General features: G+C 44.0%; 1 protein-coding gene across 1 annotated transcript in view; it reads right to left on the reverse strand.

Annotated features, from left to right (window-relative positions):
* The window catches only part of LOC138283526 (mucin-5B-like), a 466047-nt gene that overhangs the window by 341735 nt on the left and 103742 nt on the right, over positions 1-20570 (reverse strand). The window contains exon 6 of the mRNA XM_069221466.1: positions 13389-13495. Coding sequence (XP_069077567.1) covers positions 13389-13495 — 107 coding nt within the window. The remainder of the gene's footprint in view (positions 1-13388; positions 13496-20570) is intronic.

Here is a 20570-nt window from a genome sequence, read left to right on the forward strand (position 1 = left end):
GTCTGTGTAGATCACCAGCAGATTTTCTGACAGGCCTGTGTGACTCCCAACACTCCCACCTACAAGAACATTACTAAAAAAGGAGTGAGAGACACTTGTTATCATTGTCACTTTGAAAAGGTTGCAGTTGACTTTTGGAGCTAAGTTGATCTCCCAAGAGTGAGCACAACAATTGGGAGGTAACTCAACACCATCATCCTGTTGATATTGCAAGGCAAGGACCATGTCTGGTCCAGTTTGGGAGGAATATCCAAAAGACTGGAACCACCCAAACCTTTACCCGGAATGGAATATACAAACTCTGCCTGCAAACTTAGTATAAACATCGGGCAGAAACTACTGGCCGGGGTGCAGAGCTTTCTGTACCGGATTCCAAGAGTAGTAGTGACTGAAAAACTCTTTTGTGCTCCAGGGTAGGAGCATTGACCACCAAATCCCTATTACCAGGTACAAGAGCAGCACACTGGGGAGCTAGGCTGCCTACAAGGGGAAACTGCTTTTTAACATATCTGAAATGAAGGAGCTAACTAACAGCTTTTTGAGGTGCTCTTACATAAGGAAGACAATGGGTAAACGAGGGAGACTGCCGGAAGCTTAGGCAGGACAAACTGACTCTTCCAGTTGTAACTCAGAGAAAGGATCTGCATCTCTGCACTACAGGGAGATGCCATGAGGACTGAATTACCCTGTAGGAAGTACAGAAGTAGATGAGCCCTCACTAAATGCCAATAGAGGAAACCACTGTTTTGCCTACTGTGTTTCCCACCAATAAAGAAAAAGCACTGAGTGCAGCGAAATCGTAAGCAACTTTGGTTACTTTGGATAGCAGAGTGAGATGGTGGGAGTGGTGTGCATTAACACTGAGAACTGCTCCCCAGACACCGTTGGCATGCAACTGACCTGCACATTTCAGGCTTACTGAAAAATGGAGTAGGTTATTCACATAATACTAAAAGTTATGAGAAGTCATGCTGTTCTTACCCACCTCTTACTTTGCTAATTTCTGTATTACACTATTTGTCCCCCTTTTCCTACATTGCTACATTGTTTTGTAGCAAGGTCCATGCATAAATACATATACCTGCACATTATCTTGCAGGAACCAGGTTAAATGTTGTATTGAGGAAGCATGGCATTATATAAGGGAGGCACAGGTTGTGGAAACATGTATTGCATAGATTGAATGGATCACAGTGAGGTATAATCACATTGACAAACAGTATGGATCCAAGATTGCCAATACATTAAAGAGTGGCATTACATATGAAAGGAGCTTCTTCCTAGGTTGAAAACAGAGATGTGTCTCATGTATGAGGAGATAATTTTGGTTCCCCAGTCAGAGATCAATGCTCTGGTAAATCTGACCATAGAAAGGATCCCCAGAAGAGCTTTTGCTAACACATTTGCACTCATGCACCTCAAAGGTACTTCCTTGTGATATCTGGTAGCATGATCCACTATATATAAAATGTACAGTTACCTGACTGTGAGGAGGGGTTGAATGGACCACCAATATCTATTCCCACTCACTCACATCAACACCCACATCTGGTAGGGACACTAATGGTGTCCTACTCCCCTCCTGATTTTCCACTCAGTTGGCAAGCTTGACAGGGTCCACTGACTCCTCTTTATCTCTGAGCATCCCTTTCCAGTAAAACAGAGTGTCTAACCTGTAATGGGTCTTTATAATTCACAAGGGTCCTGCCAAGGGCAGTTACTTCTTGGGCTGGTGACCGACCTCGAGCCTCTTTATGGAACTTGGCTCAAGCTTCACTGACTCACTATAAAGTATGTCATTCTGCCACCCAACATAGAGTTTCCCAACTACTCCCTGTTCCTAGGTTTCCTGGCAAAGTCCCACAAGTGTAGGACACTGCTCCTGTGTCTGGCATAAAACATCATCAGTAGCCCCCCAGCAGCAAGCAAAAACTGCAGCTCCAGAAGTGACACAGACTCAAGCAGCTGGTCCTCTTCAGGAGCTGCATCCTTCTCTCTCTCAGGAGCAGAAGCTATGACCTCCACTGCCAGTGCCTTCTCAAGACTGTCCTTTTCTGAAAACTTCTGTGTTCTGATTCCTGTAAATCAGGAATGATCACAATCTCTTTCTGAGATTGCTGTGCAGCCTGTGCCCTGGTCAACACAGCTAACAGCATTCAAGCCATACAGGCTTACTGGTCCTGGCATTAAGGCAGGGGCAATCAAATCATTGTCTGAAAGACACCTTGAAGCACCTTGCTTCTCTCTCAACCCTACATCTGCCATAGCTGTCTTGCAGCCTTGCAGTTGATTTCTACTTACATTCAGGCAAGGGAGTACTCCATGTCCTCACCAATGGCTTCCAAACCTGCCTCCTTTGTACCAGGGAGAATGTCCTCGGATTGAGACACTTCCTCTCAACCATAGTTCTGAAAGCTCTAGTATTCCTCACCTTCCTCCTATAAAAAAACACTATCATGTTAGGTTGAATGTGCTTCAGAGTCTCTGGATCCTTCTCCTAGTTGTCTGTCCACCATGGGTAAATGCTACAGAGACCTCATGGGTCCCTTCATTCATGTGTAACACACTAGATTTCTTTGGTAACATGCATGGCATTGAATTATAAGTTATACTTTATCAGTCCAGTAAGCAAATTCACAGGAGATGCATGTCTTTAAACTGAAGGTCTCTTTTAACTGTCCGACCTGCTGGCACTCATACTAAGTCACAAATTTGGATGTGCACTGTCTTCCCTTCTCATTATGCTCCTTACTAGAATCAGCATAACCAATTCATATTTACCTGGGCTCTTCTCGGGTCCCTTAGGAATTACCCTTCAGTTTGGAACCAGTTATGAGAGAGCTTATCTCCCCTTTTGGCTTTGCACCATGCTGTTCTAATCCCCTGAAAACCCTATTAGATAACCACTTGTCAGATAACAGTATACATTTTCCTTGATCCCTCTCTGTCACATTGACTGGTACTGCCTAAGTGAGGTAGACAACTCTTCCTTAAATCACTCTGTCACCATCAACTGGTTAACAGACTAAAAATCTTTGGCCTCCATCCCTCTCACCCACTCATTCCAAGCACCAAACACTTTGAATCCAAGTTTCAAATGGAACACCATCTGCTCTCTTGCATTCAGTGAACCACTGAAGTACAGAGCTTGTTTGAGCCAAACCATTGAATCAGATCTCCCTTCATGTGCTCGAGACAAGCTTGTTCAACACAGACATCCTACCAATGAAGGTAAACAATGTATTAAAGCAGCTGCAGTAGACACCTCATTCAATGCCTGTGCCTTACAAACCTCAAACCTCACAAACCACTGCAAGATGCAATGCCCTGCACTTCCACATGTATATTGGAATCTTGGCTACTACCTTGCTTAAACTAGAAGTAGAAACTGCAGAAACCAGGGGGCACCCTATAACTCTACTTTGCCTAGGGTAAATATAACATTAATACAGAAAAGAATGGCAGGTAGAGACGAATTTCATCTTAAATTATAAGAACAGTCCTATATTCTGTTGCTTCTCAATTTATTTATTTCTCACATTTATTTCAACTAAATTATGTAAATAGCCAAAAAGGACTTATGGTGATATATAACAACCCCAATAAACTGATTGTCAAGCCAATTGCTCACTTTCCTGATAAAAGTAGTATATAAAATAGGAACAAAAAGTATATAAACAGTGCACTAAACAATATCCTCAGACTCTTGAAGAGAGTGTGCTAGCATGGTCATGGTGTGTTTCCCTGATTCTCTCACCCTTTTCCCTTCTAATGGAGTTATTTTTTTCTCATTCGAAAATAGAGGCAACTTTTAGGTGCAACTCATGCTGGTCAACACACAAAATAAACAGCACCAAGCGCTATGTTTGCACAAGTCATAGGGAGGCGAGGCAACCTAGAAACAGTCTTACCTGGCAAGGGCTGCTGGCCAGTTCTGGGTGGACCAGGATATATCTTCTCACTTTCTGGCCTCTCAATGCTAGATAGCTGTGGTCTCTTTCAGAGGATGTGGCTGTATTGATGTCTCCTTTGTGGCTTTCTTGACTTTTGGTGAGGGCCGCCATGACCAATGATGTCTAGGGCAGTTCCTTCCTTGTAGATCCTTTGAGAGGGGTCCTCTTGGAACTGTGTTCCAGGGAGATGGTCCTAATATTTGTAGTAGTCCCCACATGGCATATGGGAGTAGCTGGGTTACAGCACAGCAAGGATGATGATAATGATCTTCACAGTGGCCCCTACTTGGAATACGTGGGTTGCTGGCTTACAGCACCACAAAGGCGATGGGCCTAATCTTCCCAGTAGCCCCACCTTCCATATAGAGTTGCTGACTTGATGGCAAGAGGTGCAGACAGCTCACACTCTGGTAATGGTCATGACCAGACAAAACACCTCACACTTCATTTACCGGGGCCCACTCAATTAGATCCCAATGGTGTTGGAGAGTTGTTAGGTGCATTAACATACAATGCAGTTCACTCTAGCAAGGGAGCAGGTGTCACTGCAAACAGATGCCTACCACCCATCAAGTGGTCCCACATGAGCAGGATCCCTTATCCCTGGAATCCCTTCTCCTGCTCCACAGAGTGTACCATGTGGAAGTTTCCATTTGCACTACTGTTTTAGAATTAAAAACAGGCACTGGAAAAGCCAACAGGTATCACCTTTGGCACTTAAAATAAAACTGTCTTAAATAGTTTTCTGAAATTAACATAATCATAACAAGCACTGATGTGGAAAGGCAAGGTATTCCATTAAAACGGTCCCAGGTAGGTGAAGGATCTGTCACCCCATCTTGTTAGTCGAACATGAGGAACTTACAGTAGGGCTGCATGCTTGTAAAGTAAGTTCCTAATTGGGTAGTAATGTTTACGTTTCTGTGTTAGATAGCTAGGATCATTGCCCAATAATGATTTATAAGTAAGACAGCAAATTTTAGAAATAGTCCTATTCCTAATAGCCAATCAGGGTAGGGCCCTCAACAAAGATTCAAATGAAGAGCTGGCAGGAAGATTGCAGACAAACTGAGTAGCTGTGATTTAAACCACTTGCAATTTTGCCAAAAGAGTCTCGTTTGCTGCAACAAGTAAGGCATTGCCATAGTCTGATTTGCTGAAAATCAGAGACTGAACAAGAGTTTTCCTGGCAGAGAGTGGAAGGTAAGAGAAAGGCTTCTTTAGCAGACACATCTTATTGAAGCAGCTGCCGCGAATTGCAGCTACATAGTTTTTCATAGATAGGGACTGGTCTGTTTTCAGGCCAAGGTGCTTAACTACCTGCTTGGGCATAGGAGTTGAGACTTTTTTTGTTGGCCATCAGTCTGGAGGTCAAAGTTTATAGGCTTCACCGAATAGCATGATCTCAGTTTCATCAGCATTTAGTTATAAGCAGTTTTTTGCCATCCGTATTGCTATTGCCTACATACCATTGGAAAATTGTCCTTGATTTCTTCCCAGCCTTTATCAAGGGAAATCATCAGCTCTGTGTCATCGGCATATGATCCTTTTGCAGCTAGGGGTGCTACATAACTGTTAAACATCATGGGGCTTAGACAAGTGCCCTGTGGTACTTCTTTGTCAATCGATATTGTGCAATACTTTAAGGTGCTCAGAGAAATAGTCTGAGTTCTATTTTTGAGGAAGTCTTGAAACCACTGCAAGGCAGTTCCCAAAAAGCCAATCTCATACAGCCTTAGAATCAGCCTAGAACGTAACACAGTATCAAAGGCTGCAGATAGGTCCAAGCATTGAAGGGCTGCCTTTGTCCAGGGAGTGTCTTATAAAGTCAGTAACAGCAACTAAGGCAGTCTCCGTGCTATAAGCAGACCTGAACCCCCATTGGGATGGATCCAGGATCTTATTCTCCTCAAGATAGGATGAGAGTTGTGAATTTATTAGACCTTCCAATGACTTACCCACCAGCGAAGCAGTGATATAGGATAGTAGTTTGCTAGATTGTTAGCCTGTGCAGACTTCTAAGCACAAGGAATCCTTCCCTTGTCTACAGCTACATTAGCAGTGCCATAACCACAGGAACCATCCGGTGAGAGAGTAAGGATGTAATCCATGGAGGACTGCGATCCAAAGGAGAGCCAGATTTGGGTTTTCCTAAAACTTTTTCAATCTGCTTGAGAGAGAAAGGAGCAAACTTTTTTAAAGAGTAGGTACCATTGTGAAAGGGAGTATCATAGTTTAGCATCTCAGCAGATGGAGCTGCAGGCATAGTAAATTTCAAATAGATTTGTCCACAAAAGAGTCTGATAAGGAACTGCACAGGTCTTTCGAAGCTGAAACAGTTTGGGAGCCAGAGGAAGGATTTTCAAAATTGTTATGGAATTTGAATATTTCTTTGGAAGAAATACCAGCTTGCCCAATTTGAGTAATAATATGGGCTGATTTAATCTGCCAATGATAAGATGACAGTGCTGATCTAAAGAGTCTTTATCGCTTTGGGATTTAGCTTTCCACTATATTCATTTTAGCTTTATGCAGATGGATTTCTCCTGTCTCAGCTCCTTGGGGTACCAGGGCGTATTGGGCCAGAGCAGATGTTTTAGCTCCATTTTTTAAGAGTTGCAATGCTAGCAAATGCCTGATTTTTGGACTTATTTAATTGTGCTAAGGCTGCTTTAATATATAGATCCAGTGGGGGCACCGAATACACAAAAGTGTTAGAAAAGAAGTCTGGGGTTACCAGACGCCATTGTCGCAAAGTTTTATATTCTCCTGTATTAGACTTAGTTGTCCCATCTTTTTTCAGGATCTGGAAATGGATTAGAAACTGATCCATCCAGGTGAGAAGTCGGGGAGAATCACAGCATAAGTCATTAGCTTTAGAAAAAATTAGATCTGAAATATGAACTGCGACATAGGTGGGACCTTTAATTTCTTGGTTTTGCCCCAACAAACCCAAATACAAAATGAGTTGTGCAACATCAGAGTTAGAGGAATCTTCCTCATGATAATTGAGGTCACCCAGCAAAAGAAAAAGTTTTGCAGATAATAAATGGGTAACAATATACTCAGTTAAACAATATGTTAAAAATGGAGTCTTTGCTTGGCTGTCAGGTTACCCCCATCCAAGCAAGGACACTCACTCTAGTCAGGGTACGTCACACACAATCCAAATTATCCTGTGCCCACCCTCTGGTAGCTTGGCACTGAGCAGTCAGGCTTAACTTAGAAGGCATTGTGTAAAGGATTTGTGCCAAAATCATGCAATAACATAGTATAACACCACAATAATACACCACACAGTGTTTAGAAAAGTATAAAGGTGGTCATTACAACCTCGGCGGTCTTTTTGAAAGACTGCTGAGGGTCCGCCGTGCTGAAGACTGCCAGTGCAGGCGGTTTTCCACTCGGCAAATTATGACTGCTGGCAGCCCTCCATCCTTTTTCAGATGGAGAGCCACCAACAACCATACTGGCGGTTGGCGGGAAAGTGGAGGTTGCTCCACCTCCACCGCCTCATCATCAGAACACCACCCACTGAATCACGTTCCGTGATTCAGCGTGTCGGTGTTCTGGTGACGGGGTGCTGGCGGTGGAGCAGCCCTCATGGATTCCGTCCCCTCCCGGAGGATCAACGGACCAGGTAAGTTGATCGTCCATTAGGGGAGGGGGGTGGGGGGTGTTTTGTGTTGTGTGCGTGCATGGAGGTGTACGTGTGACTATGTATAGGGGGTGTGTGAGTGTGTGAATGCATGCAGGGGTGTAGTGTGTTCGGAAATGCGTGCGTGTCTGTCTGTATGTATGTCTGTATGGATTTGTGCGTGTATATCTGTATGTGGGTGTGCGTGTATGACGGTGTATGTGTCTGTAGGCATGTTTGCGGGTATGTGTGTTGGTGGTGTATGCATGCGTGTACGGTGTGTGTCTGTGTAGCAATGTTGGGGGTAGGGGTGTGGAGGGTGGTCCTGCCACCTTTGGGGGTGGTTGGGGTGTTGGGGTGTTGGGAGTGCGGGGGGAGGACTTGGGGTGGGGTGAGGTGGGTGGTGGGTGGTGGGGCAGACCCCTATCAGTGCCAGGGAAAGAATTCCTTGGCACTGATAGTGCTTACCGCCATGGATTTCATGGCGGTTTCCAACCCCATGAAATCAACGGCGGTCAGCCGGGTCGTGATATTGCCGGCGGTCTTGTGACAGCCGCAGGGCTGGAGACCCAAGTCTCCAGGCCAGCAGTCGTCTCCGCCCTGGCGGTCGGAACAGAGAAGTGGCGGATGACCATGGCAGTAACCGCCATGGTCATAATTCCATTTTTTTCCCCCAGCCTGTTGGCAGTAATACCGCCACTTCTCCGCTGACTGCCAGGGACATAATGAGGGCCATAATATCTATCTGGTTAAATGCAGGTCAAAAACAATCAAGATTTGATTACTACCCGTTAAATTATCACTTCAGAGAATGATAAAAGGAGTCTGTGTCTCTTGCAAGCTTAAAGTACCTGGTTTACGTTCACATTCTCTGCAAGAGACCGCAGAGGAGGAGATGCGTGGAAAATGGGGAGGTGTGCGTCGGTTTCTCCAGATGCACACAGACAATGCGTCAATAATTTGCACGCAGGGAATGCTTTGCGTCGATTTCTGGTGCGCTGACTTGGATCCTCTTCAGCTTGCTGAGTTTTCGGACGCTTCGGGGACGACGCAGAGAAATCCTGGGCATGAAGGATGAAGTCACAGCAGCTGCGCTGATCCAGTGGGCGATGCAGGGGATTTCTGTCGCGCGGCAGGCACTCGTCAATTCTTCTCACAGGAAGTCGGGCTGTGTCGTTCTGGCTCGGCTATGCGTCGATTCAGTGGGCCGTGTGTCAAAGTTCTGGTCGCTATGCTGGCGCTGCATCAATCTCCTTTTGGGGAGCTGGGCTGCGTTGTTCTGGTTCAGCGCACAGTGATTTTCTCACCGCAATGCAGGCTGTGCATTGTCTCTGGCAGGCTGTGCATTGCATTTTTGCCACACAAGGAGTTCTTTGCAGGAGGAAGTCTTTTTGGTCCTGAGACTTCAAGGAACAGGCGGCAAGCTCTATCCAAGCCCTTGGAGAGCACTTCTCCGCAGAGCCAGAGGACAGCAAGGAAGCAGCGCAATAGAAGGGAAGCAGTCCTTTGCAGAAAAGCAGACAGGTGAGCCCTTTGGGCAGCCAAGCAGTTCCTCCTGGCAGGTTGCAGGGTCTGTTTCAGAGTTTCCTCACCAGTGGTTTCTTGTCCAGAAGTGTCTGAGTTGGTAGGGTCAGAGGCCCTGTTTAAATACCCAAATGTGCCTTTGAAGTGGGGGAGACTTCAAAGAGTGGTTTAGAAGTGCACCAGGTCCCTTTTCCGTTCCATCCTGTCTGCCAGGGTGACAGTAGGGGGTTTGGCAGTCCATTGTGTGAGGGCAGGCCACTTGCCTTTCAAATGTAAGTGTTAGGCCCTCCACCCTCCCAGCCCAGGAACACCCATTCAGTATATAGATGTGTGCAGGTGTGACTGAGCATCCTGTGTTTGGGGTTGTCTGAGTGAAATGCACAAGGGAGATGTTAAGTATCATAGCCAGACGTGGATTGTGAGGCACATAAGGATTTAAGTGCAGAGAAATGCTCACTTTCTAAAAGTGGCATTTTTAAAATAGTAATAATAAATCCAAATTTACCAGTTAGCAGGGTTTTGTATTACCTTTCTGACCATACTAAATGGGACCTTGTTACTCTTTTCAGATCAGAATCTACCACTCAAACAGTATATGAGGTATCCCTAATGTTAGCTTACGAAAGGAGCAGGCCTCACAGCAGTGTGAAATTAATTTAGGAGTTCTACACTACCAGGACATATAAACTACACAGGTATATGTCCTGCGTTTTACCTACATAGCACTGTGCCCTATGGGTTACCTAGGGCCCACCTTAGGGGTGACTTATGTGTAGATAAAGGGGAGTTTAAGGCTTGGCAAGTACCTTTAAATGTCAAGTGGAAGTGGCAGTGAAACTGCACACACAGGCCTTGCAATGGCAGGCTTAAGGCATGGTTAAGGAGCTACTTATGTGGGTGGCACAATCGGTGCTGTAGGCCAACTAGTAGCATTTAATCCAAAGGCCCTGGGCACATGTAGTGCACTTTACTTGGGACTTACAAGTAGATTAAATAAGCCAATAGTGTATGAACCAATGTCACCATGTTTTAAGGGAGAGAGCATATGCATTTTAGCTGTGGTAAGGTGTGCAGAATCCTAAAACCAGCAAAAACTGCTTCTAAAAAGTGGAGGGAGGCAGGCAAAAAGTTAGGTTGGCCACCCTAAGGCTGTCAGGTCTAACACAATGACTGAACTCTTTCCTAGGGCCTGGAGGACATTATGCAAGTGCTCCTTTCCAACAGTCTCCCAAGAGAAACTTGACTTTAAAAATGTCTAATTCAGGCCAATCAGCTATTAAAGTGTCTATAGCAACACTTATTGCCTTTGCAGTGCCTTTTGGTGATGCTCTATAGCATGGCCAAATGAAAAGAAAGCAAAAAATGGTTAGTGAGCTGTTTGTTTTTATTTAATTTATGGAATTTGTAACCTTAAAAAAATAGCGATAAAGATTAATTAAGATGGAGAGGTAGGCAGCACTTTGGTACCTCGACTTCCCCTCCTTCATAAAATAAATATAAAATTCAATATTTGACAAAAAAATAAACATTGACTTGGGGGCAATGCAGGAGCAGGTGAGGGAGACAACTGGGAGCGGGCACTGAGAGGAAGAAAGCAGCACATGAGAGAGCAAAATGGAGGGGGTGGGAACAGCTAGAAAGCAAAACGGAACTCAAGGAAAGGAGTTTGGTGGGGGAGAACTTGGGAGAGAGAGAGCTTGCAAAATGAGTGAAAGACTGACAATTCAACAGTAGGTCTTTTGCAACCAGATAGGTTGCTCTGCCTGGCAGGCTGAACCACAAAGACTGATAGTGAAATGTAACAGAAAACTCTGAGACTCAAGTAAAAATGTTGAAGGTTCACCGGGTCTGATCACAAGATGAGACTGTCTTAAATGTCAGGTTGTGAGGCATATTTGCATACATACGTTTTCAGCAATATACATGTCTGTGTTTGCTCAGCTGCTAAGTGATAATATGTTATAACAAAACAAAGATTATAGTTCATAATGAAGGCAGGAGGCAGCTGCTTAAATTGGGGTTAGGTTTTTTTCATTTACTACCAGCGTATGCATCGGTATATGGCCATCAGCATATTGCATCTGGAACTGTGGTTTTTGTATTAAACATTGTAAAAATCAGCTCAAAATCTCATCATGCAAAACACTGCTAGTCCAAATCAGCACTAGGTATTTATGTCATGTGTGGCATTGGGGACAATTTGTAGTTATGCGTGTCATGAAAATGCCCTCTTTTCCTATCCTTAGTGTACCTGCTATGTGTGCTCCTGTCTGAGACAAGAAAATGAAGAATGCAGGATGGAGATTCAAGAATGAAATTAATTATTCTATGATGGGGTGAAGGAAGAGATAAAATACAGAACAAGAAGAAATCAGTGTGAAAAGGAATGGAGAAAAGTGGAAATTAGGAACAGATACGGGTAAAAGGAGAACAGAAGGAGACAGATAAAGAATGCTAAATATATGAAGAAAAGGATTATGGGAAGGTTAGATAATTTACCAACTAAACAAAAAAGGTTTAGATAACGGATGAAAAATAAAGAAATTAATGGGAAGGGTCTGAATGAAATGAAAGCAAAGAAGAGCAGAAGAACAAGACAAGCAGGGAATGAAGATTGGCAGGCAAAAATAGATGAGTGAAGACTTACAGGAATACAAACTGGTAAAATAAAGTAGACTGAATAATTGTAAAAAATAAGAAGGTAGTGATAAAATTAGGAAGGCAGGGAAAAATAAATGCCTAAAAGAGTGAAGGGGGATAAATAATGAATTAACCAAGGGTAAGGGGTGATAGTAGATGGGGCATGGAAGAAATGTAGTTAAGAGAGACAAAATGGCAACACAGAACTTACCTTTTACCATATATTTTGTTTTCACGACTTTCATTTCTGCTCTGTGCATATTAATTGGGGAGTGTTGGACCTGGCCCTTTTTGCAGGGTCATCCGTAAACTTTTTGCCTCTTTCATCTTATTTTTTCTGTCCTAGGTTAGCTGGCTTTACGACTCTGGGCACTTTATCACTGCTAACCAGTGCTAAAGTGCATCTGCTCTCTGTCTAAATTGTATTGGTGATTGGCCTTTCCATTTACTGGTAAGTCCCTAGTAAATGGCACTATGGCTTCCCAGGGCTTGTAAATCATATACAGCACTTATTGTGCCACCCACATGAGTAGCGCTGTAAACATGTCTCAGACCTAACACTGCATTGCCTGTGTGTGCAGTCTTGCACTGCCCGTTCGACCTGGCAAGTGTACCCACTTGCCAGGCCCAAACCTGGAATTTGTACATGTAGGTCACCCCTAAGGTAGGCCCTAGGTAGCTCCATGGGCAGGTTGCAGTGTAGTTTAAAGGTAGGATATGTACTGATAGTGAAATACTGCCAAATTCAGTTTTCTTTATTGTAAGGCCTCTGACTGGTATAGGTTAACATGGGGACTGACTTTAAATATCTTTTAAGTGCAGTTTGTCTTTGGGAGCAGATGAAGATCTGAAGTTTGGGGTCTCTGACCTCACAAGTTAAAAATTCATCTTTTGGTAAAGCTGTTTTTTAAATTGTCAGTTTGAAAATGTCACTTTTAGAAAGTGAGCATTTTCTTGCTTAAGCCATTATGTGACTCTGTCTGCTTGTGTATTCCATGTCTGGGTCAGACTGACAGTTGGGCTGTTTGTGACTCTCCACTAGACAGTGACACGACACAAAGGGAGCTGGGGTGTAGCCTACATATCCTAATGGGCCATCTGGGCTAGAGTGGAGGGAGGAGTGATCACTTACACCTGACTGGGCTGTGCCTGCCCTCACACAATGCAGTCTCTGACCAGCTGGTGTGTGCCTGGGGCAGGCCTGGGCAAGGCAAGATCTTTTGAACAAAAGAGACTGTCCTTTGAAGTTTGCCAACGTCAAAGGCAGAAGGGGGTATAAGTAGTGGGCCCAAAACCCCAGATTTTCAGATTAATTCAAGGATTCAAGGGGAACATCTGCCAGGAGAAGTGCTTTCCCTGCTTTTGACTGTGCTTTGTTTGGCTATCCTGCAGTTGCTGCTTCTGCCTGTGAAACGGGACAAAGACTGGACTTTGTTGTGTATTCCTGCTTGCGAGGCATCTCTAAGTGATTGGACTGAGCTTGCCTCCTGTTTTTGAGTCAATTCACAAAGAAACATTAATTATTGTACGCTTTTTCACTACCCAAATTTGCAACGCATGACAACTCGATTCAAGCAGAAGTTCCATAATAATTTTATTGACAAAGTAATCAAGAAGGAAAAGTGTGTCCTTACTTCTTCAGTGTCCACCTGTATATCTTCAACTAGTGAATCTTCACAGCTTTCTGCAGGGTCCTCCAGCTTTTGCAATTTTCCATAGTTTATTTCGGTCAACATTTGATCTGTAAAAAGCATACTTTTGACTTATTCATATCATTACATGGAATCTTTTCAAAACATTTAAATGGTCTTTTTGTTTTGGTGTAGATCTGAAAGCATCATGAAGATTGCCCTCCTTCTGGGAGGAGATTTGGTGTAGTGGCTAAGCAAACTTTGAGCCTGGGTACCTGAATTCAAAACCAATTGTATTATGTAATGTGTATAATTCAAGGATATTTATGGTATAGTTAATGGTTCACGGAGGAACTTTACGTTGAACACTATGGATACATCAAACATCAAAACATTAAGTAACAGAGAAGCAAAGGTACCAAAAGGAATTAGAAGGGCCCAGAAGCTATGGAAAGTGGAACTTGAAGGGGTGCATTTTAAAGATTTTCTGTGACCTGTAACTATATCCTCTGGTATTTGGTTCTAGAGTTTGGGAGCTAGTCATAAAAAGGCCTTTTGAGCAAATTTGTGTTTTTTACCTGAAAAAATATCGTGAGTTAGTCTTTCCTTTTTCTTTCTCTTGAGCCACCAGAATTGTGCAATTTTTCTTTGACCCATGAAAGAAGACCTGTGTGGAAAGCTTTGTGTGTCATGCAGGGGATTTTGAAAATGATGTGTGCTTCTCATGGGATCCAAGGGAGTTGTTTAAGAACTGATGAAACGTTCCGCTTTCCTGATGTATGCTACCAACCAAGCTGGATTCCTCATAATGGCTTTGAGGAGTGAGACAGATAATTTAGGGAGACCAGTGTTCAGCTGTCAATATGCAAGAGAACTAATGCTTGTACCTTGGGTCTGAAGTCTTCTGCGTAATGAAATTTTTAATTTTCTTAAGAAGGCACTCAAGGTACCTTGCTACTTTTGTTAGATTTTTTATGTAATTACTGAAGTTTAGAGAGCCATAAAGTGAGAATTCAATGGATGAGGTAAAAATCCAGAGGGAGGCTGGTTATAATACCTAAGAGGGCTATTTCATTCAACAATCTTTGTTTTGATTGGAGCAGCTGGTTTGAATATAGAAGTATGAGTTTGGTATACTTAGCGCACCAAATGTGCCTTTTCTGAATAGTCACTGTTAATTTTCTTCCTTAGCGTGGTCTCTCTTAACTTTTTGCCTATGTTCCCCAGGTTGTTGATGTGTGCTGGACTCTGATTTTGCTGTTTTTGTTACTCTGGGTACGTTCTCAATGCTAACCAGTGCTAAAGAGCAAGTGCTCCTTTACAAAATGTGTATGTAATTGGCTTAGCCACAATTGGCATATTTAATTTGTTAGTAAGTCCCTAGTACAGTGCACTAGAGGTGCCCAGGGCCTGCAAATCAAATGCTACTAGTGGGCCTGCAGCACTGGTTGTACCACCCACATAAGAAGCTCTGTAATCATGTCTCAGACCTGCCATTGCAGCGTCTGTGTGTGCAGTTTTACCTGTAAATTCGACTTGGCAAGTGTACCCACTTGCCAGGCATAATCCTTCCCTTTTCTTACATGTCAGACACCCCTAAGGTAGGCCCTAGGTAGCCCCAAGGGCAGGGTGCAGTGTATGGTTAAGGTAGGACATGTAGTAATGTGTTTTATATGTCTTGCTTGTGAGTGAAATTGACGCATCGCAAGCCCTTTTTGACGCACACCCACCCGTGCGGGGCTATTTTTGATGCACCCAAGGTATATTTTCACGCTAACAGTGTTAGTGTGTGTTTAAAACTACATGAAGACTCTTTTTGCTTTTTAATTGATAACTTGACTTGTGTATTGTGGATTTTTGTTGTTTTGGTCTTGTTTTGTTTAGATAAATATTTTCTATTTTTCTAAACCTGTGTTGTGTCATTTTGTAGTGCTTTCATTAAGTTACTGTGCGTGTTAGTACAAATACTTTACAGCTAGCACTCTGAAGTTAAGCCTACTGCTCGTGCCAAGCTACCAAGGGGGTAAGCAGGGGTTAGCTGAGGGTGATTCTCTTTTACCCTGACTAGAGTGATGGTCCTTGCTTGGACAGGGGGTAACCTGACTGCCAACCAAGGACCCCATTTCTAATAGTGACCCCAGATTGTTTCCTTTTGATGGACCCTATTTTTGCTAGCTTTAGAAATCTGTGCATTCTATCACTGAAAAACAGTGGTGAAGTAATTTTGATTCCACTCTAAATCGTGTGCTTATATTTGCACTTCCTATTTACCTTCAATATACAGTATAAATGGTGCCATAAGTGCTCATATGACAAGGAAATGTAAATGTCATAATTGGGCTGCAGTATATATTTACATCACCCACGCACCTGGCTAAAATTGCACCTAGACCTCAGTCCATCATGTATTGTTTTCTTTCCATTATGATTACCTTTTTCAAGGCACTTTGTACTTTAAAATGTTAAAACTCAGTATCTCTGGTTCCCTTTAACCTATTCAGGTGATCTTGGTGCGTGGGTGTGTTCATTAAATGTGGCTTTATTTTGTAATTGATTTGGGAGTTTGAATGTGTTGTGCTCTTTACTTTAAAACTAGTGGTACTGCTTACGTTTATCACACACTTCTCTGAGGATTACCTGCTGTTTTCCATATAAACCCAAGGGTTTATGTGGATTATGCCTAGGCCCCCATTTTTAATTGGTTGGGCTTTATATACAATGGAATAAACTTCTGGTAGTATGATGCCCACAGAAGACTTTGCTATAGAGGCGACCCATGATTCTGTGATGAAAAGCATGTCAGCAGATGGGAAGTTACTAAGTTTGCAATTTGGCAAGCATTAGCAATTGCTGACATAGCATTTGTCAGCATGCATCTTAAGGCAGAAGAGCATGTGACTGTGGAGGAAGGGAGCCATGTTGTTCCAATAATTATAGGGTTATTGTTTCTGATTCTTTGCCATGGTTTGCTCAATGGGGATTCGGTGAGGGAGTGTGCCTGAGGATTAGGTTATGCCAGACATTCTTTTTTTCAGGCACACGGCAAATGATAACGATGTAATCATACAGAGCAGGGCTTGTGCTGTACATGGTGATAACCTATACTAGCCAAATTGTGTAGGGTACAGGAAGTGAAGTAACTGCTGAAAATGATGTAAAGATCACCGGGACCGGCGGTTTCCCGCCGGTTTTCCCCCGGCTGGGCGAATCCGCCAGGGCAGCGCTGCAAGCAGCGCTGCCCTGGGGATTCTGACCCCCTTCCCGCCAGCATGTTTCTGGCGGTTTTCACTGACAGGAAGAGGCTGGCGGGAACGGGTGTCCTGGGGCCCCTGGGGGACCCTGCACTGCCCATGCCACTGGCATGGGCAGTGCAGGGGCCCCTTAAAAGGGCCCCATGAAGCTTTTCACTGTCTGCTTAGCAGACAGTGAAAAGCGCGATGGGTGCAACTGCACCCGTCGCACGCCCGCAACACCGCCGGCTCCATTCGGAGCCGGCTTCTGTGTTGCAGGCCTCCTTCCCACTGGGCCGGCGGGCGCTAACATGGTTAGCACCCACCGGCCCAGCGGGAAGGTTGGAATGGGGGCATCGCTATTTTGGCCGCCACGGGCGGCAACCACCGCCCGCCTGAGTCAGAATGACCCCCTGAGTGTGAGAAAACAGAGCTGATTGCAGAGGCCCCCTAACTTTTTGACCCATTTTTCACTTTTTGCTGATGTTTTCCTGACTCTGATGGTGCCCTGGGTACTGCAAACCAGTCCCAGGGCCTGTTCTCTGTGTAAAATCAGTATGCAAATTAGGCTAATTATAATTGGCTAAGAAAACCTACCTATAAGTCCCTAGTCTATGATAGGGCATGTAGGTTTAGGGACGCTAGCATAGGTAGTGCACCCATAGGTGCACTGCTGAGGTGCCCAGTGTCATTTTAAAGGCAGGCCTGCCTTGCTGGCTGCTTTTAAATTAAAGTTACATGCAAATTCGACTTTGGAATTAAAAGTAGTTCCAAAGCCTTAAACTACCTTATGTTTACATATAAGTCACCCCTGAGGTGTGCCCTATGTGCCCCTATGGCTGGGTGCCATGTAACTATAAGCAGGGACCTGGTGAGGTAAAACAGCCAAATTTGTTTTCCCCTCATTGTAGTGAATGGCCTCCCCTAGGCTAGAATGGGGAGACTTTATTTTAATTTTCAAAAGTCCCCTTAAGTAACAGATACCACAATTTTGGTATCAAATTAATTGTCACAATAAAGCCCACATCTTCAATTTGTTGCATTTAATATAACTTGTTCAGGTAAGGTGTTTTAAAATTTACCTGAAAAGTTGCCAACTTCAGCCCTGTAGGGTTTTTGCTGGTTTGCTCTGACTGGCCAGCCTCTGGCAGCCTGGCCAGAATGCCTTGATGAGATGTGAAGTGGCCTGGCTCAACACAAAGATATGTGCCTGGGGGAGGAGATCTGCCCTTTGCAATTGGGGAAGCAGGAAGGTGGGGTGCTGCCAAACTGGTCTTCAAAGGCAGGGAAGGACATTTGGAGCAACCCAGTAACACCCTCAGATCCTGCAAACCCAGACAATTAGGCGCCCCCTTGATTAGATTAGGAGAGGGCAGGAGAGGGGTGTGTTTAGGATTTTTAGCCACACAAGTGGGTGGGCTCAGCCAGATGTAACCTCCAAAAATCACTTTCAGCCATGATGGATTTTTGAGGAATGTTGCTCCCTGGGATTGATTTTTGCCACACTTCCCAGGAACTGGTCATCACAGGGGGAAGGACCCTGCCCCTGATTGGAGAACCAGGACCCCCCTGTTTTTCACCCAGGAGCAAGGATACAAGTGGCAGACCTGCACCCACACCTCAGTTCCCTTCCAGATCCCTATCAGATTCCAACAAGGAAGAACTACAGAAGAAGAAGGACTGCCCTAGTGGTCCCCTTGCCTGCACCTGGACACCGAACTCTGGAGGACTGCACTAGCTGCACACTTGGACTTTACCACAAGAAGGACTTTGCCTGGCATCAACTGGTTCAAGGAGGGACTCCCTGTTTGTTACTGGTGAAAACTTGCTAACCAGAGTCCCCTGCACCAACTCCTGAAGAAACCAACCAGCTGACCATTGTCCAGTGGCCAAAAAGGAGTTTCAGCAAGGTGCATTCTGGGAGTCGTAGTCCGCACCCCCAAGGAGCATCTCAGAGCCTCTGGAACCTTGGGTGAACTGTGGACCTCAAAAGAACCTTGAGAGAACATCTGGATGAAGATCCAGAAATTTGGAGAACTTTGGAGAACTTTTGGAAAAAAAGCTCCATAGAGGGACCAACCCACAGCGGCAACAATAGCTGGCTTGCTTCAACCGCAACCCGGCCTGACTTGCAGGTTCATTCCGGTGAAGAAAATCTCCAAAAAAGAGACTAAGTCTGAACGTAGGAAGTTGACCGTGACCTCCCAGATAGTGTATCCAAAGAAGGCTCCAAGGACGTTGGATCAAGATTCAGGTTTGCCCCGGTCGAAGGATTTTCACCTCGAAAAAACAACTAAGTCCGAAGGTAAAAATCTCCACCGAGGGCTCCTGTGACGCGTATCCGAGGATGAGGTCCAGGAGGTCAGAATGGAGTGGCTGGTTCTTCCCGCTGAATAAAATCTCCACAAAAACATCTAAGTCCTAAGGTAAACATTTGACCGAGGCCTCCCCCGGGCTGTAGCATGCCAGGCTCCATCACGGTTGGCCTTAAACTTTGACTTTGCCCCGGTCGAGGTGCGACCAGATGACCAGATTGGCTTTTTTTGTTTCTATGTGCTATAAAGCATTAATTCTTTAAAATTCCTATCTCTGGTTCCCCTGATCTGATTTTATTCGTTTTAGTGTCATTTTAAAGATAAAAATATTTTCTATTTTCATAAATTGATTTTGGACTTTTCAACTGTTTCCTGTGTTTTCTTAAATAACTGTTTTGTGATATTTGAAGGCTTTATGCTTTGTCTCCTAAATTAAGCCTTGTCACTCTTTGCCAAGCTACAAAGGTTGAGCTAGGTTTAATTTAATGAGACCTAACAGGCACTAAGAGGAGGTTAGTGGCCTATTGCTAAGTGTAGGTACTTACCTGCCCTTACCAATTACACATTTTCCAACACTGAGAATGTATGGACTATTGTATAATGTTACGCTGTGCTAGAACAGCTTCTGGATGGAGCTAGGGGACAACGTTGATAGTTTATAATGGCTGAAGAAGGCAACAGTGGAATGTTTCAAGGAGATTATAGAGACATGGATCTGAGAAACTGAGAATGTGCTGAAGTATGTGCGATTTGTACGTTGGTCAAGGAATTTCAGCTACTGAAGGAAGTTGACACATCTTTGACCTCAACATCTTTAATGAGTGGATATAGAAATTTCATAGCTTGAAATGAAATAGAGATTCAAATGAGAATCCAACGTGCCTGGCAACAAAGTTGAAGAGAATTTGGGGTAAGGAATTTAGACATTCTGAGTCGATGAGCACAGACAGATGTCTTCTGAAGACACAGAATTTATATATCACGTTAGCTCATGGATTTTGGGTTCAAGTGCTGTCTTTCGCACAAACATTGCCACATGAGGAGAGAGCACGAGGAGATAGCATGAGCTGTTCTTCTCAGTTAGACACCTTGAAGAGTATGCAATAATGTACAGCAATATTATGCAGCACTCTGTTGCTCCCCGTGTAGGCTAATGCTATATCAACATCAATACATACATATATTGCCCACACCAAGATTCTTCCTGAGTCAAATATGAGATAGTACATTATTAATGGCCATCTAGTCATCTGGTGGATTGTGCGAGGCATAAAGAAATCAAAACTATGTGGATGAGTGAAAAAATAAAAATAAATTGTACTTTCATGCTTCCTGTTGGCCAACCAGATTTTCCAACTATGCACTCTAGTAATTTTCAAGCCTTTGGAAGCACTGGTAACTTGGGAACATTTTGCATTTGAGTGCCTTTACCATAGGAAGTACTGTGGAACCCCGTTGCAAGCATTTTGTAGGCGTGTGCACACATTGCTTAGCATTTCCTTACAAGTAGATTACACATATTATACCTATGTATGAAACGCGTGCAAAAGTTAAGATTTGCATGTAAACACCCAACTCACCAAGAACAAAGAGTCAAAAAATAACTTTGCAACTCCACAAACGACAAATTAGACAAGCGA

This window comes from Pleurodeles waltl, chromosome 3_1 (genome assembly GCF_031143425.1).
Source record: "Pleurodeles waltl isolate 20211129_DDA chromosome 3_1, aPleWal1.hap1.20221129, whole genome shotgun sequence".
Lineage (NCBI taxonomy): Eukaryota > Metazoa > Chordata > Amphibia > Caudata > Salamandridae > Pleurodeles > Pleurodeles waltl.